This window comes from Genypterus blacodes, unplaced genomic scaffold (genome assembly GCF_046128005.1).
Source record: "Genypterus blacodes isolate CSIRO-AG114 ecotype Tasmania unplaced genomic scaffold, CSIRO-AGI_Gbla_v1 ptg000029l_1, whole genome shotgun sequence".
In the NCBI taxonomy this organism is placed as follows: Eukaryota; Metazoa; Chordata; class Actinopteri; order Ophidiiformes; family Ophidiidae; genus Genypterus; species Genypterus blacodes.
In genome coordinates this window covers 3858782-3879996 of record NW_027466842.1, presented here as the reverse complement: position 1 = coordinate 3879996, position 21215 = coordinate 3858782, and the positions used below count along the sequence as shown (strand labels likewise).

General features: G+C 42.0%; 1 protein-coding gene across 2 annotated transcripts; it reads left to right on the top strand.

Annotated features, from left to right (window-relative positions):
• The first annotated feature begins 11201 nt into the window (after nucleotides 1-11201).
• On the top strand, nucleotides 11202-19103 carry prkacbb (protein kinase, cAMP-dependent, catalytic, beta b). 2 transcript variants are annotated; one of them, XM_076144798.1, is made up of 10 exons: nucleotides 11202-11563; nucleotides 15960-16021; nucleotides 16137-16265; nucleotides 16942-17040; nucleotides 17129-17211; nucleotides 17318-17444; nucleotides 17540-17635; nucleotides 17719-17841; nucleotides 17932-18096; nucleotides 18833-19103. In XM_076144798.1, the coding sequence occupies exons 1-10, from the start codon at nucleotides 11518-11520 to the stop codon at nucleotides 18956-18958; spliced, it is 1056 nt and encodes a 351-aa protein (XP_076000913.1). In that variant the 5' UTR covers nucleotides 11202-11517; the 3' UTR covers nucleotides 18959-19103. The 2 variants fall into 2 exon arrangements, with proteins under 2 accessions (XP_076000913.1, XP_076000912.1); XM_076144797.1 differs by having other exon boundaries at nucleotides 11202-11572.
• The last annotated feature ends 2112 nt before the right edge of the window (nucleotides 19104-21215 follow it).

Here is a 21215-nt window from a genome sequence, read left to right as displayed (position 1 = left end):
AAAAAATCAGCAAATATGTAACTCAAGTCAGTCCACTCACCACTTGTCAGTAGATTGATTTTCGCACAATTTTTCAAATTTGTGCGGTTGTTTCTTATATGACTGAAGAACAGACATATCAAACCGCTGCTTGGTATCTATATTCATGCCTCGGCCCCCTTTGTTTATTGTGTATCATGTATTAGCATAATCAAATACTGCATGAAGCACAGTTGTCATATTGCTGCATTTCTTGTACCTGAGATGTGTTGATGTTATCTCATCTTTTGAGACGCTGTTATTGCCTCACAATTCATTGGGGGACATCAAAGCCTCTGTTCTCTATGTAAAACAGCATCAAGGCTCTCCGCTGCTTCATATCTGTAACTTAGTCAATTGCCACTTCGGGATGGATCTGGGATTTCTGCCACAACAAAATGTATGAACATGTCATTTTGTCAGATTTATCAGCAGATACAATGATGCTCCACAAACATAAATTTGCTCTAACTCCATTCAATGAAGAGATGTGCATTAGAAATCTCATTTTAAGACCCTTTGATATGCAGCCTGTCATCTTGTTGGTCCGCAATTCTGTAGAGTGGAAAGGCAATTCAACATAAAATATGAATGTATAAAAATGTTGGATGTTTAAAAAATATTAATTGTCAGTGATGCGTGATTCCTGTGTGTTGTTATGTCAAGCATTTGAATGCAAACGGGCAAAAGGGCTCTCTATGTATCCAACAGAATACCAAAGCATTTTTGTTTAAAGAAATATAATATCTTTGAAGGGAAGAAACCATCAAAGTCAAAGCCTAATTTATTCATGCAGAGAGCTGTAAAACTAGAGTCCCTTTATGCTGTGATTTCAAACAGTTCCACTTTAACATCTAGAAATAACTCCAGCCACAGTGAGATCAAAATCAAACAAATGGCTTTATTTTGTTTTGCCTTCTGTGAAATCTTTTAATGGTCAACATTGTGTGTGTGTGTGTGTGTGTGTGTGTGTGTGTGTGTTTGTGTGTGTGTGTGTGTGTGTGTGTGAGAGAGAGAGAGAGAGCGAGAGCAATGGGGGGGCAGATAAATTCTGGAACATGGGTGGATCTGGATTACTTCCAAAAACTTTAAATTGAAGTCTATTTTTGCATTGTTCGCACAGAGTGAGTGCTGAGTGTGGGGCATTAGTTATGCTGACTGCAGAGCCATAAATAATATTTTACTGTGGCAAGGATGTGTGTGTCTGTAAGCATGACATCTGGGTTTTAATTCTCAGAGAAGAAAAAAATCCTGTATCTGCATGATCCTACTAACGCAAGCCATCTGAGGAGAATACAGATGAGTGGCGGGTCCCTCTGTTCTCCCAGAACCTCCTTCAGCATCACTGCATGGCAACACACAGTGACCTTGGCTGATTAAACATTCCTCTCCGGTCTGTATTCAGATAAACAGAGCCTTCCACCACGAGCCTATGGTGTGTTTGCACTGAGCACCTACAAAGGTGCTGGACTGTGAAAAGGGATCTGAGGTGAAATATTTCAATAGTGGAGTGGATCTGACTGCGTCTGTAGCAGAGCTGAGAGCTATTTGTGGACTGATATAGATTCATTTGTTGGTATGTGCTGCATGCGTGTGTTGTTGATCAGTGTGATTTTGTTGCACTTGGTATCTGTGGGATTTATAATCATCATTCATTTTAATGAGATGGCAAGTGATGGACCAAAGAGATCACTAAGAGCAACGTTCCACTGAAGTGTGTGCGAAGAAAGACCACGACCAGATGGCTCGATCAGGTATGACCAGCATAACAAACAGCCCTGCCGTGCACACACAATCATTTCACTCGCGAGGTTAGATGGTATAATTTGTGTTGTGTTCACAGAAATAACCCACTGGAAATAACAGATGAGGCAGCTTACTCCACATTGGGAACAAAGATATCATCATTTATATATATGATTAAACAAAACTGTTTCGCGGATACCACAATGGACTAATTTCTTCAGTGGAGGGAAATAAAATATGTTGTTAAGTGGTTTCACTTAGTAATTACATAACATTTCATATCGCAGAGCTGAAGATTGATCATGTAGGCAGACCTCTCCCTGGTTTAATGTTAGAGCAAATTGTTGCCTCGTTGAACCCCTTTGGGTTACCGCATGGTGACAGTGGAAATGGTCTATTTAATACCTGCTATATTGCCTCTAGACCTGCCAGTCCTTCATCTGCCTTAAGGCCTCTGTGCGTTCGGAGAACAAAGGGAATATGAATTAAGCCCGTATATCAACTGGCCTCCTGGCATGAGTGTGAATTCAAGAGTGCTTTATGAGCCTTTCATCTGACTCCGGCCTGAGAATACTTGGTCTTAATTACAACAGTGGCAGGCAGACTGAGGCTACCAGGGAGATGTTGAACATAGGAAGCGGAGGTATCAGGAGAGGAATAAATGAGCTGAGCTGAATACCCCTCCCACGTTCTAGATTTATACATAGAATGTTAAAGTCTCGCTGAATGCTGGAGGAGCATAAAGCATTCCTGGAATCTACAATGCATAAAGTAATAGCTTTTTTGTGAGACACCCACACAGATCTTTTCAACCGTGATTCTTTTTGGGTTTGTTCTAATAGCACATTCCCAGCTGGACGCTGCCGAACCCGTATTGCCTCTCACATCCGAAAGAAAGTGTCAAAGTTTCTGAAAGCTAATAATATGAATGTGTTTAGGTGTTTAGATCAGAAACATCTCACGGCGCAAGATGCAGTTCAGGGTGTTCACAGGTTCACAGCAGCTAAATATGTAGATCAGAGGAGGTGGTTGTGTTGCTTTATTTTCTTGAGTTTTGCTGTGCTGATCAATGCAGTGCCGAAACCTGAATATTCAATAGAGCAAAAGGGAGAAGTGAAGAGGAGAATTGTGTAAAAGTTATAGTTTAACCTACCAAAGAATAGCAACTGATGGAAGGGTAGATAAGATGCCTGGTGAGAGTAGAACCTGGTTGACAGGGTGACCACTGGCAAAGGTACAATTGAGTCGAAACCGTCTCCAGATTGACCAGATAAGTCGGAAGACCATCATCTGTGCCGTCATTTACAGTGAGTCCTGTCACTGCGGCTTTTACACAATGCAGCCAACAAACCTCTTAACCTGCAGCTCCGTCTAATTCAATTGTACATTTGGATACCCTAGAATTCTGGGTACCATCACAAAGAGTTGACATCCAGCTTTCATCCAACGCTGGTACGCATCGCTCAAGGACACTTAGGACAGCGTAACATTGCTATGAGTCACCAAGATCCAAAAGCTTTTTCAAACCAAAGCAAGAGAGCAGCCAAAAAAAAGAAAGAACTAAAAAAAAAACTTCAAACAGATTGATGAAACATCATCAAAATGAGAAGAGCTCTTCGTCTGTGTGCTCATCCTCCCTCTCACAGGCCGTACAGGAGTCACTCCAAAGTCTGCGGCGGAATCGACAATCCGAGCCAGCCGGTCTTTTGATCTCCATCGTAATCATTACAATGCTTCTAATTGATACAGGTTTGTCCCCCGGTGCTGCGGGGAAGAGGTGAGGCATTTGATCTATTATCTCTAAGGTAGACCTGTCCCTGGGAGGCACGTCTGACTACCTGTCACCTCCATCCCCGCAGCAAAATCAAACCTCTAAGAGACGGAGAAACACACACACACACACACACACACACACACACACGTGCTCACACTCGACACGGAAACCATATCAGTGTTATTGCACATTTGTCCATTTACAGCAATTGTGTCTGTTTTGTTGCTGTAGACCAGTGTGAGTTGAAAATCCACTTGCAGTAATACAACGCTTGAAGAGAGTCGATCCATCACAGTGAACATTTGGTTGTCTTTATGTATTTTTGTTAGAGTTTCTGTCTAAGGAGAAGCAAAACTAAAAATCCCTCACACACAGACAGTTGCGTGTGAGATAGGGAGGGAGTGTGTGTACAATGTGCAGGATTCTTAGCCTCCAGAGATTTCCTACCGCGCTTGTTGTTAAGATTTGCCAGAATTATTTAGGTTTTTATCATGGAAATGTAAACAAAAGAATTGGAGCAACAACTAAATCTGACCTAACGCAGCCTGACCTGTAGAGAGGGATAATCTGAACACAACATTCCGGCCGTGCTCGGAAACTCAATACAGTAATATAATGTGAAATACACATCATCTCCTCAACAATGTTGAAAAAAAGCACCTGAAGTACTCACTCAATGCATAGTAATGACGGTACAATAGGTGGCAGCGGAGGCCAATTTCCCCACTGCTTTACAAAAGACGTGAACAGTGTGAGCTGCAGTCGGCAACTCAAACAATACAGATTAAATGAAAATGAAAACAAGAAAAAAATGCTGCAGCAGCTCCAAACTTTGTCCACCTAAGTTTCGATTACTGTATGTAAGAACTGTCATACTGTGTATATGATGACTGTATCATTATGTGGTCAGGCTGGAATTGGGATTGGATCTTTGTGTCAAGCATCCAGGTGTGAATTCAAGTTGAAAACATCAAACCAAAACAACATGACCGACAGAGTCAAAAGTCAATCAAAAGTAAACTTTTTACTTTAAGTGTCACAAGATTTATACCGTTTGCATCATATCGCCTCGTCAGATCTAGTGTAGTCCCTTTGCTGAAACGTTGCCTCAGTTATGACAGCGAGGTGAGTGAGCCCTCTGGCAACATCCTTTCATGTTAAACCACACAGCACCTGACTCTTGACAAGTCGTTTTGCGATCCCCGCTGCCATGAACGATTACGACCACTGACATGTCTTATCAGTTAATGGGATTACGCAAGCTTTTACAACAGGAGCGCCCAGGTTCCATATTAACGCAGGTCATTTGACTGTGGCGTTTGCGTTGCTTTGAAGGATTTACGTCCAGTCTCCTCTTTGTCTTATTGGCAGGGGGATTCGTGCAAACGGGCTGTGGAAAGCTGGAGTAGGGCAGCACAGCTAGGATGGGGCTGTGGGGAGGAGAGAGAGGCAGATATTAAAAAGAGCTTACTGTAGCTGTAGAGTTCACTCTGGCTTTGATTGTCTTCACTTTGATCTGGTTTTGGGCGGCCATGTTGTGCAGCGTTATCCTCCCATAATCTCTGCCATCTCCCAAACGCTGCAGTGGGAAAGACAGTGACTGGGTGTCTGCGTCTCTGCACGGCCCTGACCAATGTTATGACTTCTGCCAGCGAGCATGAATCATGTCAGACTGCCAAGAGCATTCACAAACCATTTATCAGTGTGTGACAAAGAAAAAAAATAAGACAGTTTGATGTAGAATATACATGTATTACTCTGCAAAGTGTGTGTCAGGGTACTTCTCTTTGAACATGCACTCTTCTTCATGGACACGCCATTTTATTGATAAATCAACCATTTACGTAATCAAACAGTGTGGCTCATACAGGGATGTTGTTATGCTCTATTTTCTGAAGGGGAATTTCTGAGTGCTCACGCCAGAGCAGAACTTCAAAGAGATATTGTGCATCTAACCAAAATTAGCTGCCTGTGCAACAGCCTAAGCACTTTGAGACAATCCTCTCTTGGAAAGAATACATTATCATGTGGTGGTGCAATTACAGGCATTTAGTTGAAGTGCAGCACTGAGCCTGCCAGAGGAGAAGAACTAGGATATTCCCGCAAAAAGCTACAAAGGAGACCTGGAGGCAGTGGAGAGTGAATAGAGACAAGACCTTCTGGTTTTCAGATCAACATTCCCAGACAGACATATATACGATACGTCTTGATGCCCAGAGCTCACCCAGATTGGAGCTAAAACAGATGAAGAGGGCATCAAACTGCAAATACCAGGATTAAATATTTGGAACACAAGATGGCCACAAAAACAAATGCGACTGAGAGAAGCTTTGAGAACAAGATTGTGTAGGCGAACTCTGCATCCTCTTACGGCTCAGATTTCCAGCAACCGTTTCTTCTTCTTCTTTTATGTCTCACACATTTAAACGTCTCAATAAAATATGATTAGAAATCTATTTTGCGCTCGCCACACAATTATACACGAGACCTTCGCAACAGGTCATTTGAGCCACTTGTCCGGGATCCAAAGTACATATTCACCAGAGCCATATTCACTGGGAGGGCTGTCATGTGTGTTGACACACACTTGGAAGACCTTCTGCAGCTTGCACATGATTTGTATCACCTGTATGTCATTACACCGCAAGCATTTGCTCGCATTTGCACAGCGAGCAACAACAAAGGCAAAGATCTACATCACACTGTAATATTTCATCAGTCTGCAGCCGAGGACAATGGAACACAGTCTTTGGTTGTCTTTTTTCTTTCTTAATTACATAAACAAATGCATGATTAAAAGTTGTACTGGAGCTCCACGCCAGCTGTTTGAGGCAGGCTGACACAGCTGTATACATGTGTCTTTGCACACTAAATCAAATGTCCCATTGTGCTCATCTGGAATGAATTAGGCTGGAGGGAGGGAAGGGGACCTGGAGGCTTTGATATACAGAGGAGGAAATGGGTAATGTCCTGAAACCACATGTAACATCCTAATAGGAGCTGGTGACTGATAAGAAAGAGATAACCAGATCATCTCCGTCTTGCAACCTACAACCTTTCCTCCCTCCTTAACGTCTCACAAGATTGGAATAATGCAGGTTTTAGGACATGAGTGGTCTGTTTTTGATTTAATTGCTCATCTATTTTCCCCTTTATTACCAGCAACACAATCAGGCGGTTCGGGACCACTTCAATTGGAAGGAAGGGGTTCTTTTTCAGAAAATGAAGTTGTTTTTCTTTTTCTTTTGATTTGCTACTGTACAAAACACAAAAAGTAATTCTGTGCTAATTATTTCAACCTCAAAACCACATTTGAGGGAGGCCTAGAACTGCCAGTAAACACAACATCCAATTACAATACCCAAGACACGGAAAGAAATACAGATATTTACATGTAACAAGGGAAATGACGCTATACGCTCCAGGTCTCTGGGAGCTTAAGTTTGTCCTTACAGTGTTGTTGGTTTGAATCCCAGAAAGAAGAAGGAGAATTTAAGGGTTCCTGTGACAAGCAGAGGCTGCAGAGCTGAAAATATTACACACCCCACTCCCTATAAATTCACTTGATGTGCCGTGGAGGAAGGCACTCGAGCCCCAACCACTGGAGTGGAGTTGGTCTGTATCCAACAGAGGAAATCTGTGGTTATAGTAGGAAGCTCCTGTGTGAATGTGTAACAGGGCGTGTCTGAAAAACAGCAACTCGACCCAATATCCCATTCGCCTTGGCAAATAAAAGCTTAAAATAGTGTCATAAGTTTAAAATATGGCATGCTTTACTGATCTCTGCAATGAGTGGACACATACGCTTGAACATAGCAAAAATAAATCTGAAGTATGAGAGTTGTTCCTATAATTAAAGCTTAATGAGTGTATGAAAATAATGGGCTGAGACGATGCAGCAACCTCTTAACTGGGTATATGAACATAAAATGGGGAAGCATGGTTTCTCGTTCATTGATTTAAGGGCATCAATCATTCCCTTTGAAGATCGGCCGAGCCTGTTTGCGAGGAACATAAGAAAGCCAATATGGAGAGCAGCTGGTCAGCTGAGATGAACACGATGTGCTGTTTGTTGGGAAGAGAATAGAAGGGAAGGAGAAATGAATCAGATGAAAGAGCAAAAACAGATGAGTGTCACGATCAGTATCCAAAATATCTCCTCATAGACTTGCAGGCGTATTTCATGAAAAGAAAACACACCTGACTGCCGTTTTTAGGTGACACACTCCAGGCTGACTTCAAATGTGTCATATGTCTTTTTTTAACCCATCAGACATACAGCAGCTCTAGCAGAGATTCTAGGGCACACTGGACTATCATGTATTTGTCAAAGGCAGCATCCATTTTTTTCTAATGACATTCACACTGTGGGTTTGCACGACCACCAATTTTAAATAATTTGCAAATAATGCCATATGCACCCACAGGAATTGAGATATGATATCAAGTCTCTGTGACTGGTGAGGAGAAATGATAACTGCACATAAGACAGGAACAGTTGTTTTTTTTTGTTTAGTTACAATTACAGATTGAGCAAAAGAGATCTGCTGCCCTCTTGTGTTGTAAAGTACAATTGCAGCATTTCTCTCAATAATTGATGGTGTAATATGACAGCAAAAATGTTTTTTCATTCTCCATTTTCCGTCTGTGTCTTGTTTTGAAGTATTCCATAAACTGGTACCTTAAGAGACAATAACCCACATTTCCCATTGCACATGAAGTAGCAGCAGTGGATCTAGGACCTATATGATTTAATAGAATTAAATGTGTTTGAAGACTGTCTGTCCATTTGTTTATGTGTGACTAAGACAAAGAGGAATAAATATCAACATAGAATCCACACATATGCATAAGCCGCGAGCACATAAATGATTACCATCGAGGACATGAGGCTATATGCAGATAAACCCACAAGCAGACATGGAACACAAATCGTCAGAGCCCTTATCTAATGTGACAGGCTGAGTGTGCAAGAGAGAGCGGGACCTCCCATCACGCATGTTGATGATAATTAGACCCATGACACCTCCTCAGGCCTGAGCTGACTTCTGACATCTCAACCCTTGTGCCTTCGCTCAGGCTTATCCTTGCTTCATCCCATTAGCCCCAACTCATTACTGCTCTCAACAACACTGGCCTGGAATGTTTATGCAGGCAGTCAAAAGGAAATTCTAAAGTCCAAATAACTGTAGACAGCTCTGCATCTGTTTTGTTTTTGTCTTGTATATTCGATGTCACATCTATTGAATCATGTGTGCTGTAATAACAAATACTGTTATTTATTTATAGAGTTTACACAACTGCACAATGGCATTTGCACAGTGACCAAAGGCTTTAGATGTGCTTTTAACAAGTCTCCAAAGTAACTCATAAAGCTGTTTTATGTAAAGAGCATTGCAGTAAGTGAGCAAAGAGACTTCACTACTTAAGGATAGGTCGGCTCGACTGCATCCAGCAATAATGACATGAATAAATCATCAAAACACAAGTCCCTCAATCCATTTTCCACAGCTTACGTTTTGGTCGTAGAAGCAGCGTTAAAAACTCATGCCATTGTTATGAAAAGTAGTTTTTCATTATAATTCCACAGAATACTATTGTTGAACTAATTTCATTAATTTAATTAGATTACTGAATAATGAAAGCAAAAAGCTTAAGTGCCAAATAATAACTAAAACTCTGATAAATAAGGAAAAGGAACTCTCAGTGGTCCCTGAGAATTTAAAAGCGGCTCTAACTGAAGCTTGATGAACAAGTGAGGCAGGAGCAAAGTTAATTGAAAATTGAATTGAATAACACAAAAATCAAAAGGCCATTTTATACTCACTTCACAAATCACTCTAACCCATTAAAAAAATCACTTATTTGTGGCATAAAGACTAATGAATAGAATTACAGGCCTCTTAATAATAATTCACTTACTTATTTTCCTGTGTACTTCTAATTCAAACACATATTCAGTTGATTATGGGATAATTTGTTGATGTAGAGCCTGCCTATTTATTCATTCAGTGTAATTATAGATCGAATTAGATTATTATCTAATTAAGACTCCAACTGTTGGACACCGTTCTCCTGAGGCCCCCTAGTGCTCAAATTCCTGTGCTGCATCAGTAACTCACAGTCTGATGAGACATTTTGTAGAACATGGTGCTGCTGTAACATCATCAGCCCCCCAAAGCCAAACCCCTGCACGTCTGCGTCTGTCTGAACCCAGGGCATCAAATAGGCTTTTCATGCTTGAATGGTATATTTGATTCTGGACTAATACAAAACATTAAACACTTTCAAAACATATTTTATTTCATTGGAATTTCATAATCCTTTGCCTCATTATGTCATCAGTTTTGGAATGTAAACCTTGTTGGTCTATTTAAAGTTCAATCTGTCGTTATTTAGTATTCTACTAATACTGGCCAATATAAACTCTCTCTATCTCTCTCTCTCTCTCTCTCTCTCTCTCTCTCTCTCTCTCTCCCCCCTCCCCCTGAAAAGGACAGTGGAAAAGCACTTATAATTTCTTAAGACTATAAACTAAAAGACCAATAGTGACTGTCAATGCATGAATTGATTATTTTTTATCTAATTGCCAATTTATAATGTACTCTAGAAACACTTAATGTTTAAATATATATTATGATATATAATCCGATAAATAAATATCTCAGTTGCATTAAGTTACAAAGAAATTAAACAAGCAAGCATTAATGTCTACCTATATTTAACTGCCAGTAAAGTCATTGCTAGATAATCACATGAATAGATACTGAAAATATGAATAACTGCATTATATTGTGAAATACTACTAGGTTATTGATGTCAGTAGCAGGATTTTACTGGAGTTCACTTTAATTTCATAAAAACATTTATAATGAAATTTATATTTCAAAATGCCCCTCACTCAAACGTTTATCCTCTCCTCGTTTATTACACTTGTATGTTTAGTGTGACTTCATATAAGCAATAATTGATATTGTGCAGTGAATGAAAGTGATTGTATTTAATAAACTTCCTAGGAACGAACTAAATCTGCTATTTATTAGATTATGTCATTCCGTATGGTTATTGTAGTTTCCTGTAGTCAGATTATTCACAAATAAATCAAAGAAAGAAACATTGCTGCACAACTTTATTTATCAACAAGTCAAAGTCATTGCTAAATAAAAGATTAATTAATTAAAAAAAACAACCCAGGAATAAATAAATTGTACATTTTCACTGTAACTTCTTTATTTTCACCCAGTGACTTTCAGATCATAATAGAACCCATCCTGACGTCGTTCTACTATATTTAAAATGTGTAAGACAAAGAAATTTGTAAAACTGTATTCAACTAAATCAATTATAATAACAATTTAATGTATGGATATACCATTGAAAACACATTAGAAGGGTTTTCTCATGTAACTTTGACCCAACTGTGTCACTTTTCATAACAAAGACAAGGAAATTGGCAATAAAATAAAAATGTAAATGTGATATCTGGTCATATCTGTTTGAATGTGATATTAAAGTTGATATTAACTTAATAATAAACAATCTTGTGGAATAATCTTTTACGCGTGATTATGTAGAACTTTTCCTCGTAACATTGCTGGCTAAGAAGTACAGGAGTAGCTCGGTTGTGGTGCGTTCAATGTGGTGCGTTCACTGACATCCTCAGTGAGTGTTGGAGGGCTTGTGGGGGGAGCTGGGAACCGAGTGACCGCTAGCTTCATGTCAATACAGGCACCAGTGAATTAGCAAGGACGGAAAACCTTCCAGAGGGAGGCGGAGAGGGCGACACAGAGAGACGGGTGCACCTGGAAGGGATATCCTGCACCGACTCCTCGCTTTTGACCCCTCAGATACTCATATTGATTGGAGTTTTGTCTGTTTTAAAGACAAAAAAAAGCTCGGGAGCAAGAAGCAACATCGGCCGTAACGCTAGCTAGCCGCCGCCATCTCTTTTTCGGAGCGCGCGCCGTGTCTTCCACACCATGGGGAACGCTGCAACCGCCAAGAAGGGCAACGAGCTGGAGAGTGGTAAGTCTGGTTACTGACGGCTGCTTATTGTGGCTATTTTTCGGTGTTTTACGGTGGATTTGATCGTTTGGCTGTCACCGAGTTTCCATGAAGTAGTTAGCCAACCTGCTATACTCTAAAATGTCCAGTAAAAAGCAGGGGAGGGCCTTCATCTCCTGCACATTCATCATAAAAACACTCGCTCTTTAGTTACTATACGATTAATTACGACACAGTGATGCGTTTTGTGTCTTTTGCACATAATAACAATGGAGGGCCCGGTTAGCTTGCAACCAGGGGACCTTTGCATGTTGTGATGGCTTGTTTGCAGGGTTTAGGGACAGGCGGTACCCCCGTAGAGCCATTAACACAAGGCATATATGTGTGTGTACATGTAACCCAATGGCCGACATACACTTTGCGCCGATTGAGCAGCTCACGCCATCTGGATCGCGAATGGGATCAGGCTCGTTGACCAGGCTAGGCAGCTAACTTTAGCTCCGAGCGGGATTAACCCTCGGAAGGCCGCTGTCACTTCTCTGCCTCTTGATGGGAGATCTGCAGGCCCGTACTCACACCGGCCGTGGCCCAGTTCAGGGCAAGAGGACCCCCGAGGGCTCCACTCGAACTGAGGCTCCACTTAAATGAGGTTTCAACTTTTAAACCTCATTATGGTTTAAAATAAAAAAACATTGAATTTGTTTAGTGGACTAGTGTGACTGTACCAAATTGTCGCCACAAAGTTATTTCAGTCATTCTAATTTAAAAAGTGAAACTCTCATTTAGTATAGTAAATATTTCAAGCCTTATATTATATTGTAATATTCTAACTAATAGAGATGCACCTGTTTAAGTAAGTACAATGAAATGATATTAATAATAACAATAATACTATGTGATGTATATGTTGGTGTTAATGGGATTTATATTCATGACCTCAACTTTCTTTCCATCCAAACTATTAACAAGAACTTCCTCCCCTTTTCATGTGCTATTCGAGTTGAAGTGATAGTTTTAACAGTGGTCGATGACCGCCTGACACAAATACCTTGTAAATGTGACATGGTCATGTGATATTTGCAGGCGTTATGAGTTTCTGAAGATCACCCGTATGATCAGTGGATTGTAGCACACTGAGAATCCAAGAAGATTACGCTACACCCCCTCCAAATTCTGCCACAGTAGGCTGCATTTCTTTGACATCTTTGGAGGAGGTCTTGATTTGGCCTCGTCTGTGCGAACAGTGGAGGATCCAGCTGCTGAGTGGAGACACAGCCACAGTTCATGGCGTAATTTGTCACTTTAAGAAGTATTTGACTAAAAACAAACAAACCCAGGCAAGCATAAACAAAGAGTAACTCTTTTGGGAAAGCACAGCCAACGCCTTGTGGTGCCATCCCCAGCAAAGAAGAATAACAATCAAGTCATGTTCCCCATGTTTGAACCCAGTTTTGCTCCTCACTTGTCTGCGTCGCTTGCGGTATCGGACACAAGCTTAGCGTTGGTGGTGTTGATCTTAAATCTGCAGCAATAAACCACAAAACCATGACGAGCAGCCATGTAGCTAGCTATTAATTTTTACTCGAGGGCTGTGTGGGACTGTTTCTGCCTCGGCTTCCACTGCCACATTTTATTCTTGGCTGCATAAACAGAGCTTTCCCTCTGTGCAGCGCTGTGACCAAATATGGTGAAGAAATGACAAATGCCCACTTTCCATTCATAAAACTCTACTACAGTCTGCCCCACACACGCACACAAACACAGTTTAATTATCTCACTTCTGTTTATTTCGAGTCCCTTTCTAATCTAAGTGTGGTAAAGGTCCATCAGGGCTCACTTATCACACGTAGCTCGTCATTGACTGGACCCTGCTTGTCATCAGACCTTCGTCAGAGGATAAAGGGTATTACAAGCTTTGAAACGTTTGACGCAACCCAGCCTGGAGCCGTGTTAATGTGTGCTGGCGTACCTTGACATATGCAGCTGATCAATGAGCATTTTAAATGTATCACCAGGCTCCATTGTTTAGTATCTACTGGATTGTTTGCATTGTGTCACGTGAGCGACAAAGGGCCATAAAGATGAAGATAAGATGGCGTCAAATCAGTCACTCACAGTTTGAGAAGCATCACTACCTTTGCCGTTGGCTAGCACACGTTTGATAGCAGGCAGTAAGCCTTGTTTTAAAGTCGAGTCATTTTATGATGCTGCAAAAGCGTCCTTCTTAATATGTATTGTTTCTGCGAGATAAACCAGGCAGGCGGCTTTGAGCGATGCCAGCCGGCAACGCTCGAGAGGCAGAGATGATCAGATCAGAAGCGGTTCTCATACTCTCAAGCATTTCTTTGCGAGTGTAACCCTGATCTCTAGATTCCGGCCCCTCAGCTCAGCGGTAAACCTATTTAAGCTGACAGTGTGCGCCGAGCTGCAGATTTGTCTGGAAGTGTAGCTGCTCTGTCAAGACAACCTAGTTACCTACAAACAGGGGGCCCCCTGGTTTTCAGCATGGCCTCGGGGGGGAAAAAAAAAACCCAGTCACTCTGGAAACAGGGAGATGAAACAGTTGTCATCATCACACCTATTTTGTTTCACCGCAGCCCGCGTATTGTCTTTCACACGGAACAGACGGGACATAACTCGACCGTGTTACGCTCGTCTGGATTCCAGCAATCTGGCAACTGTTCCCCGCTTCAGACCGTTTAATTTGTCCCGCGAGGTGCAGCATGTCAAACTAATGTTCCTGTGCGGCAGAGAGACGTCGTATTTTCAGGAGCGTTTACGCAATCGAATGCCGGGGAGTTTTTTTTACATTTTTTTTTATTTATTTTTTTACACCCTGTGAAAACCACTTGTGATTTTTCACAAATTTTACAACAAATTCAAGGACGCCAACTTCCCCCTTTAATGCCGGTTTCACACTTTGCAATGCAGGTTTTCTATTCAGCGTCAAGTATTCAGCGTTTTCATGCACGACCGAATCTCTGTTTCATGGCATTTTACCACACCTGTTCTGTGATTCTGTGGCACCAGCCAGTCTGTGTTTAAATTCCTCAGGTGAACGTCACGTGTGTGTGTGTGTTATCACCGCTCACTACACTTCGCACTGTTCTCACTGTATATGCCTCACGTCTGTTGATGTGTTCTGCCACGTTGTTGAGTCTCTCTCTCTCTCTCTCTCTGTCTTCTCTTCTGTACCATCACATCCATGTGGGTCATTGTTCCTGCAAATCCTTGGTGATCAATAGAGACATTTGGTAGGCTCATACTTGGATAAGATGCCCCCCCCCTCCCCCTCTCCCTCCGTCCTCCCCCGAGTGGCAGAGCGGCATTGGTTTTCACTGTGATGACTTGCTAGATATGCTTGCTTGATCGTGTGCTGTGATAATGAGTCGGTGTTTCTGTCATCCACATTCTGTCATTCTGGATATCGGCTGTCCGCTGTGTTTCTCCTAACGTTGGTTTGACTTTTATGTTCTGTGAGTTTCAACGTATGTCGTTAGTACAAGAAGTGATGCACAGGAGCTCGGTGCTCAAAGACTCAAATGTGAATTCTGGGCGGTTGCTGCCCCACAATCCTCCTGCTTTAGCGCCTATCGGAACAGATAAGCTGCACAGAGTTCCTTGTCATGCATCATTTCTTACTCGTCTGCTTGTCTTGGATGTTTTGTTTTGTGTTTCTTACCGTAGAGGAAATCATGTGATGTATTTAAAGGAGGACTCCGCAGATTTCACACATTTAAATTTCACGTCACGGGGGATCACTATTAAACAGCTGTTTAAGGGCTGTTATTGAAGTAAAAGCTGACCTTAACACTCTCAGCAGCCTCTGTGTGTGTGTGCTGTGAGCGTTATGGTTGGAGATGTTGAATTCACCAATAAGGTCCTCGAGACCTCAAAAGAGACCAAAGAGATAAAAATGTGCAAACTTGCACCAATTGGAATGTAACCCTGGTGATGTCATTATGAGTTTCCCTGACTTTGCACATTCTCCCTTCACACACACACACACACACACACACACACACACACACACACACACACACACACACACACACACACACACACACACACACACAGGCCCTTACAGTTGTTATCACTTGCTCAATAGCGCTCTGCAAGATCAATAACCTCAACCCCGATGCGGCACATTGGTGGAATCCCCCTTTAATGTCCCATTTCATATCTAGATGAATGTTTGACTCTGCCTGTGTCTTTGTCTTTTACTACTTCATTTCCGTTTCTTTCCTCATGTTTCTTCCTTTTTCCTCCCAGATTTCCGTAGCATTTTGGTGTTTTTTTTGCTAGTTCCAATTTAAAACCCCAAAGTGTGTTCATAGCGCTATTAATACAAATTGTGTCGCCATGACGATGTGTGTCGGCTAACTGTATCTCCCTCTCTCTCTCTTTGTCCTGGTAGTGAAAGAGTTTCTAGCCAAAGCCAAAGAAGATTTCTTACGGAAATGGGAATGTCCACCACAGGTCAGCATGACGAAACGCCTCACAGCCAAACTTCACATAATGAGGTCGCCGCAGTCGTAAAAAACGAGCGGCCCCGCACGCTCTTTTTTTTTTTTTTCTCTTGTTCTCTCCACAGAGCACGACGTGCCTCGACGACTTCGACAGATTAAAGACCCTGGGCACCGGCTCGTTCGGCAGAGTCATGCTGGTGAAACATAAAGGAACAGAGCAATATTTCGCCATGAAAATATTGGACAAGCAGAAGGTCGGTGGTGCTGCGGTTTATTCTGGTCTTATCGAGGCGCAGAGGGGACGTGTTTTTTTCCAATCACAGGCGGTTCCACGCCCCGACAGAACTATTATTATCCGCGCTGATCTTTTATAAGCCGACCCGCTTCTCAATGTTGCGTTTTACGCCCCCTCCACCCCATCTCTGGGAAGTCCCCTCTGTTTCCTGCGTGGATGTTAAAGAGTTCTATACGTACACAGTTAATGCTCACACTTTGACAGGTTAGGTACCGTGGAGTCATTTAGTGTCATTGTGATTTGTCTGTTTTGAGTTTGAACCTGATAAATGTTGGTGCTGGGCCAAATCCCAGCGGGAGGACGCAGGAATGTCCACAGTTTATATTCCCTCTCTTCACAAGTAATTTCCCAAATTCGATGGAAGAGAACCCGCCATGTTTATCCCACGATAGACTATTAATAGGTGCGGCTCAGTCCAGATCTGGGTTCGTTTTAAAAGTTACTGTCTTATGTCCTATTGTGCTTTTATAGTCGTCCCTCTCGGTCTCTTTAGGGCGGCACAGCGCCGTGGGGATCCCGGGTTCAAACCCCAAACTGACCTTAAATCTTTCTGTGTGAATTTTGCAAAGTTACTGTAGTGGGGATAAGAAATAGAAATCGAAAATACTGAAGCTGTTTTTCCCTTTTCTCGTCAGGTGGTGAAGCTCAAGCAAATAGAACACACGTTAAATGAGAAGAGGATACTACAGGCTGTGAGCTTCCCCTTTCTTGTCAAACTCGACTATGCGTTTAAGGTAAAGTCGCTCTTTTCATCAATCTGTGTTCGAAATTCTTTCACTCGGTCGTAAGCAAAGATCTAAGCGTTCATTTCGCCACTTTTAGGACAACTCCAATTTGTACATGGTGATGGAGTATGTACCAGGAGGAGAGATGTTCTCACACCTAAGACGAATCGGAAGGTTCAGGTGAGTGTTCATTTCCTGTCCTCTCCTCAGTTCACTTCCACGTGTGTTACTGTGTTTTGACAGCTGAAAGCACTCATCTCCGCCTCTTCCTCCTCCTTCTTCGCAGTGAACCACACGCACGGTTCTACGCCGCCCAGATAGTACTGACATTCGAGTACCTCCATTCACTAGATCTCATATACAGAGATCTGAAACCAGAGAACCTGCTCATCGACCACCACGGCTACATTCAGGTGCGCCCAGGATTCATACGTCTCGTCTGTAAATGCCGCCGCCTTCATCCACACTTTGCTCACGCACACTGTATTTGCTCCCTCATCCCTTAAAGGTGACAGACTTCGGATTTGCCAAGCGGGTAAAAGGCAGGACCTGGACGTTGTGCGGGACGCCGGAGTACCTGGCACCTGAAATCATCCTCAGCAAAGTATGGAGGTCTTATTTTTGTTAGTGTGTATCTTTGTCTCCTTGTCTTCTGGGTCCCAGCAGTAATCATCTGTCCTCTTTCAGGGCTATAACAAAGCTGTGGACTGGTGGGCCCTCGGCGTCCTCATCTACGAGATGGCAGCCGGTTACCCCCCGTTCTTTGCCGATCAACCGATTCAGATCTACGAGAAGATTGTTTCCGGAAAGGTACGACATTCCTTACACCACAGAAACACGACAACCGTACGTCAAACGGCTTTCTGCTGCCACTAAAGCCAAACCCCTCCACTGTCGCAGGTACGATTCCCCTCCCACTTCAGCTCGGACCTGAAAGATCTGCTGAGGAACCTGCTGCAGGTGGATCTGACCAAACGCTACGGCAACCTGAAGAACGGCGTCAACGACATCAAGGGCCACAAGTGGTTCGCCACAACAGACTGGATCGCAATCTACGAGAGAAAGGCGAGACTCCATAATCGCTCTGTAGTGACACCAAACAGCATCACCCTGCTCAACCTCTGTTAATTACTTATTTATTTGTGGATATCGAGTTACTGGTTGTAAATTCCTACATTTGGTGCTGCTTCAGATTAATTTCTTACCGTTTGTTAGTAGAAAGTTATCTCTGGACTGTGTCAGGACTCGCGTGACGCTCGATCATTTCACAGCTGACCGACCGGAGCTGTTCCCGTCATTGGAAGCCACCCGGCTCCTCTGCCGGCTGTGAGGTTTCACTGGCACTCGTAATTTTTCCATGATGGGAGCCGCGATACACTTTTAGGATTGATGGAGGCAGAAGCTTCGCCCGGGCTTTAATCTCACTGACCTGTTGGTCGTCAATCAGCTCCTTGCGTCACGGAGACTCGATTCCAAACTTGAGACGTTTCATCTTCTCCGTCACGTTTGCCCTCATTTCCAACCCGCTCTGCTGTGTCAGAGCTGATTCTCGTTTACCATTTCACTTTAATCCCCTAGTTAATATTGCTCTCGTGTTATACAGTAATTACCGCATTCTTTAATTAGACCGTGTGTGTCGTGGGGCTCTGTGATGTACAATTAACATAAGCGGCAAAATCGGTGATGCATGAATTACATAAATCTGTTTTTGTTTCCCCGTCTATTTACAGCATTTAGTTTCTGACAAAATACAGTCAAAAGAGGGATTTATTAATTGGACTTGATCTGTTCTGTTCTGCAGGTGGAAGCCCCGTTCATACCAAAGTGCAGAGGCCCGGGGGACACCAGCAACTTCGACGACTACGAGGAGGAGGAGATCCGTGTTTCCGTAACAGAAAAATGTGCAAAGGAGTTTGCCGAGTTTTAGGACGTGAAAACGTGGATATATCAGGGCTACAACACATGGAAAAAGGGGGATCTTTGCACTCTTCAAAAGACTTGGGATGGAGCAGAGACCATCATTTTTCAGATCTGCTACATAGTCTCTTCATTCCAAAAGGCTGAATGAGATCGCCACGATCCTTGGGTGCCGATAACCTCTCACTGTCACACACACACACAAACACCCACACACCTGCGTATTAAAGCAGACACACCACTTTTTTCTGTTTTATTTTTTAACCCACCCACTTTATTTTTTACTTTGAAGCAGTTATAGTCTTGAATGTTGTAATCACCCTTTAAATGTGATCTTTTTTCATTTTAAGAGGAAAACTGAGACAATTGCCAATATAATCCACACATTGTAACTGGTTTGTTTGTGGCAGGATGACACACACAGTGCTGTGTGTGTGTGTGGTTGGGTTTTGCCTCTAGTTGTCAGTGGTGTGTGTGTGTGTGTGTATTTAATGGTCTGTTACAGGTCCACATTATATTGGCAATTGTAAAGTTTTTGGCCAGCATTCAAAGGTAGTATTTGTCCGGTGTGCAAATCTCGTCCGTTTTGTAAGACATTTGAACACGTTGAGTGTTTCAAGCATGACCAAATAGGAACCATTGGGTGACACAAGAAGAAGAGAGGTTCTTCCTTTTCTTTGCTTTTGCCTTAGAGAGACAAGTCCTCAGATCCAATAACAAAGACAACCGCTCATTCTGACCCGGCACAGCAAAGCAACACAGAGAATCACACACCATGTTACAAGAGTGAAATGCAAAATGGAGTTCTTTGTTTGATCCATTTTGGATCTGCTAGTTACATGTAAAATTTGTCATTTGGTATTTTACTATTTCTTTGTTACTGCGTCTAACATTATAACCATGTTGTCCCTAGAATTCAGGTCTGCCGAGGCCTTTTGATAACAAGTCTGTGGAGCGTCGTAACGTTGATCAATGAAAAAGACTGAAATGAAATCCTTTTGGGATTTGAATTGAGTGTAATGTTAAATCGATGAGGTCAGTGTGAACAGTGTTTTGGCTTTGCGCCTCAACATTGTTAGTGGAACCTGAAAGAAGTACGGAATTTATAATATATTAATGCAAAGATGTTATAAAATCTTAAAAAGCAGAACACAGAACTGCAGTTAACTGTATTCTCCCTGTTAACAACCCATGAAGAGATTTATGTTTCATTCTTATCAAAGAATGTATATTTGCAACTTATAGGTGTGCATATTTGAAAAGCTTGATTTGAAGGTACAGTTTTCCTCACAATACACTGGCTAAACAACAAAGACTGCTCCTTTGTATCACATGTAATCCTGTTATTGTTCAGCTCATTACATTATATGTGTATGCATTGTTTCATATATGTTTTTATTTATACACATTAGAGATGCTAATAAATTTTATTTTTAAAAGTGTTGAATTTGTGTACCTCTCCGTTCATTGAGACATTGATTAGTGTTTCGTTCAACACACCGATGCACTTCCTGGCTCAACAGGTGTGTGTTAAACGTTCTGATCTGGACCACTGTGAGCTTGACGGATCCCCAGTGTGTCCACATAAAAAGGAGCACTGGTGTGATTTTCTGTTACTTCAGTCGTTGGAAGTAAGCACAAGTGAGAGCGTTGGCACCAACCACACTGCTCACTACAGCTACAGTCTGGCGCTTGTGTTATTTTTAGACTGGAGTATTTGGCATTGGTGATTACATGTAAGATGATATTATACTGATGTACTCCAAAGTCTCAAATCTCAACAGTGGATACATGGAAGTCAGACTCAGTTTGTCACTGATGCAGAAAAGGCTGAGTGGATTATTGATTTTGAACCTGATAACTTGTTATTGTTCTCTGAAGTATCTGCAATACTACAAATTGCAAAGACCTGATTTTACCTGTTTTTAAATACATCACTACTATTATCATTATTACAGCAGGATATGGAAGATAAAACATGGTTTCAGAACACATTTCAACACAAATACTGCAGCCTGGGTGATAATTGCAATATTTCAGCCATGTCCTGATAAAAAAAAAAAACACAATATGTTGATGTATTTACGTACATTGACATAATTGCATATTGTGACAGCATAACTATGAGTTGCATAACTGCTCATTACAGTCACAGAACCAAACTGGTGCCAAATGATAACAAAAATGCGTGATATTTTTAAAACTTAGATTTATTTCTTGGACAAAGTTTTACTATTTCTGTAGGCATATGTCCAGTAGAGTCTATG

Excerpts from the sequence above, each read along its gene's own strand:
- prkacbb (XM_076144797.1), top strand. The coding sequence starts at position 11,518 with ATGGGGAACGCTGCAACCGCCAAGAAGGGCAACGAGCTGGAGAGTGGT. Across the intron at positions 11,573-15,959 it reads GCTGGAGAGTGGTAAGTCTG|TGAAAGAGTTTCTAGCCAAA; the intron begins GTTACTGACGGC and ends TTGTCCTGGTAG. Across the intron at positions 17,212-17,317 it reads AGACGAATCGGAAGGTTCAG|TGAACCACACGCACGGTTCT; the intron begins GTGAGTGTTCAT and ends CCTTCTTCGCAG.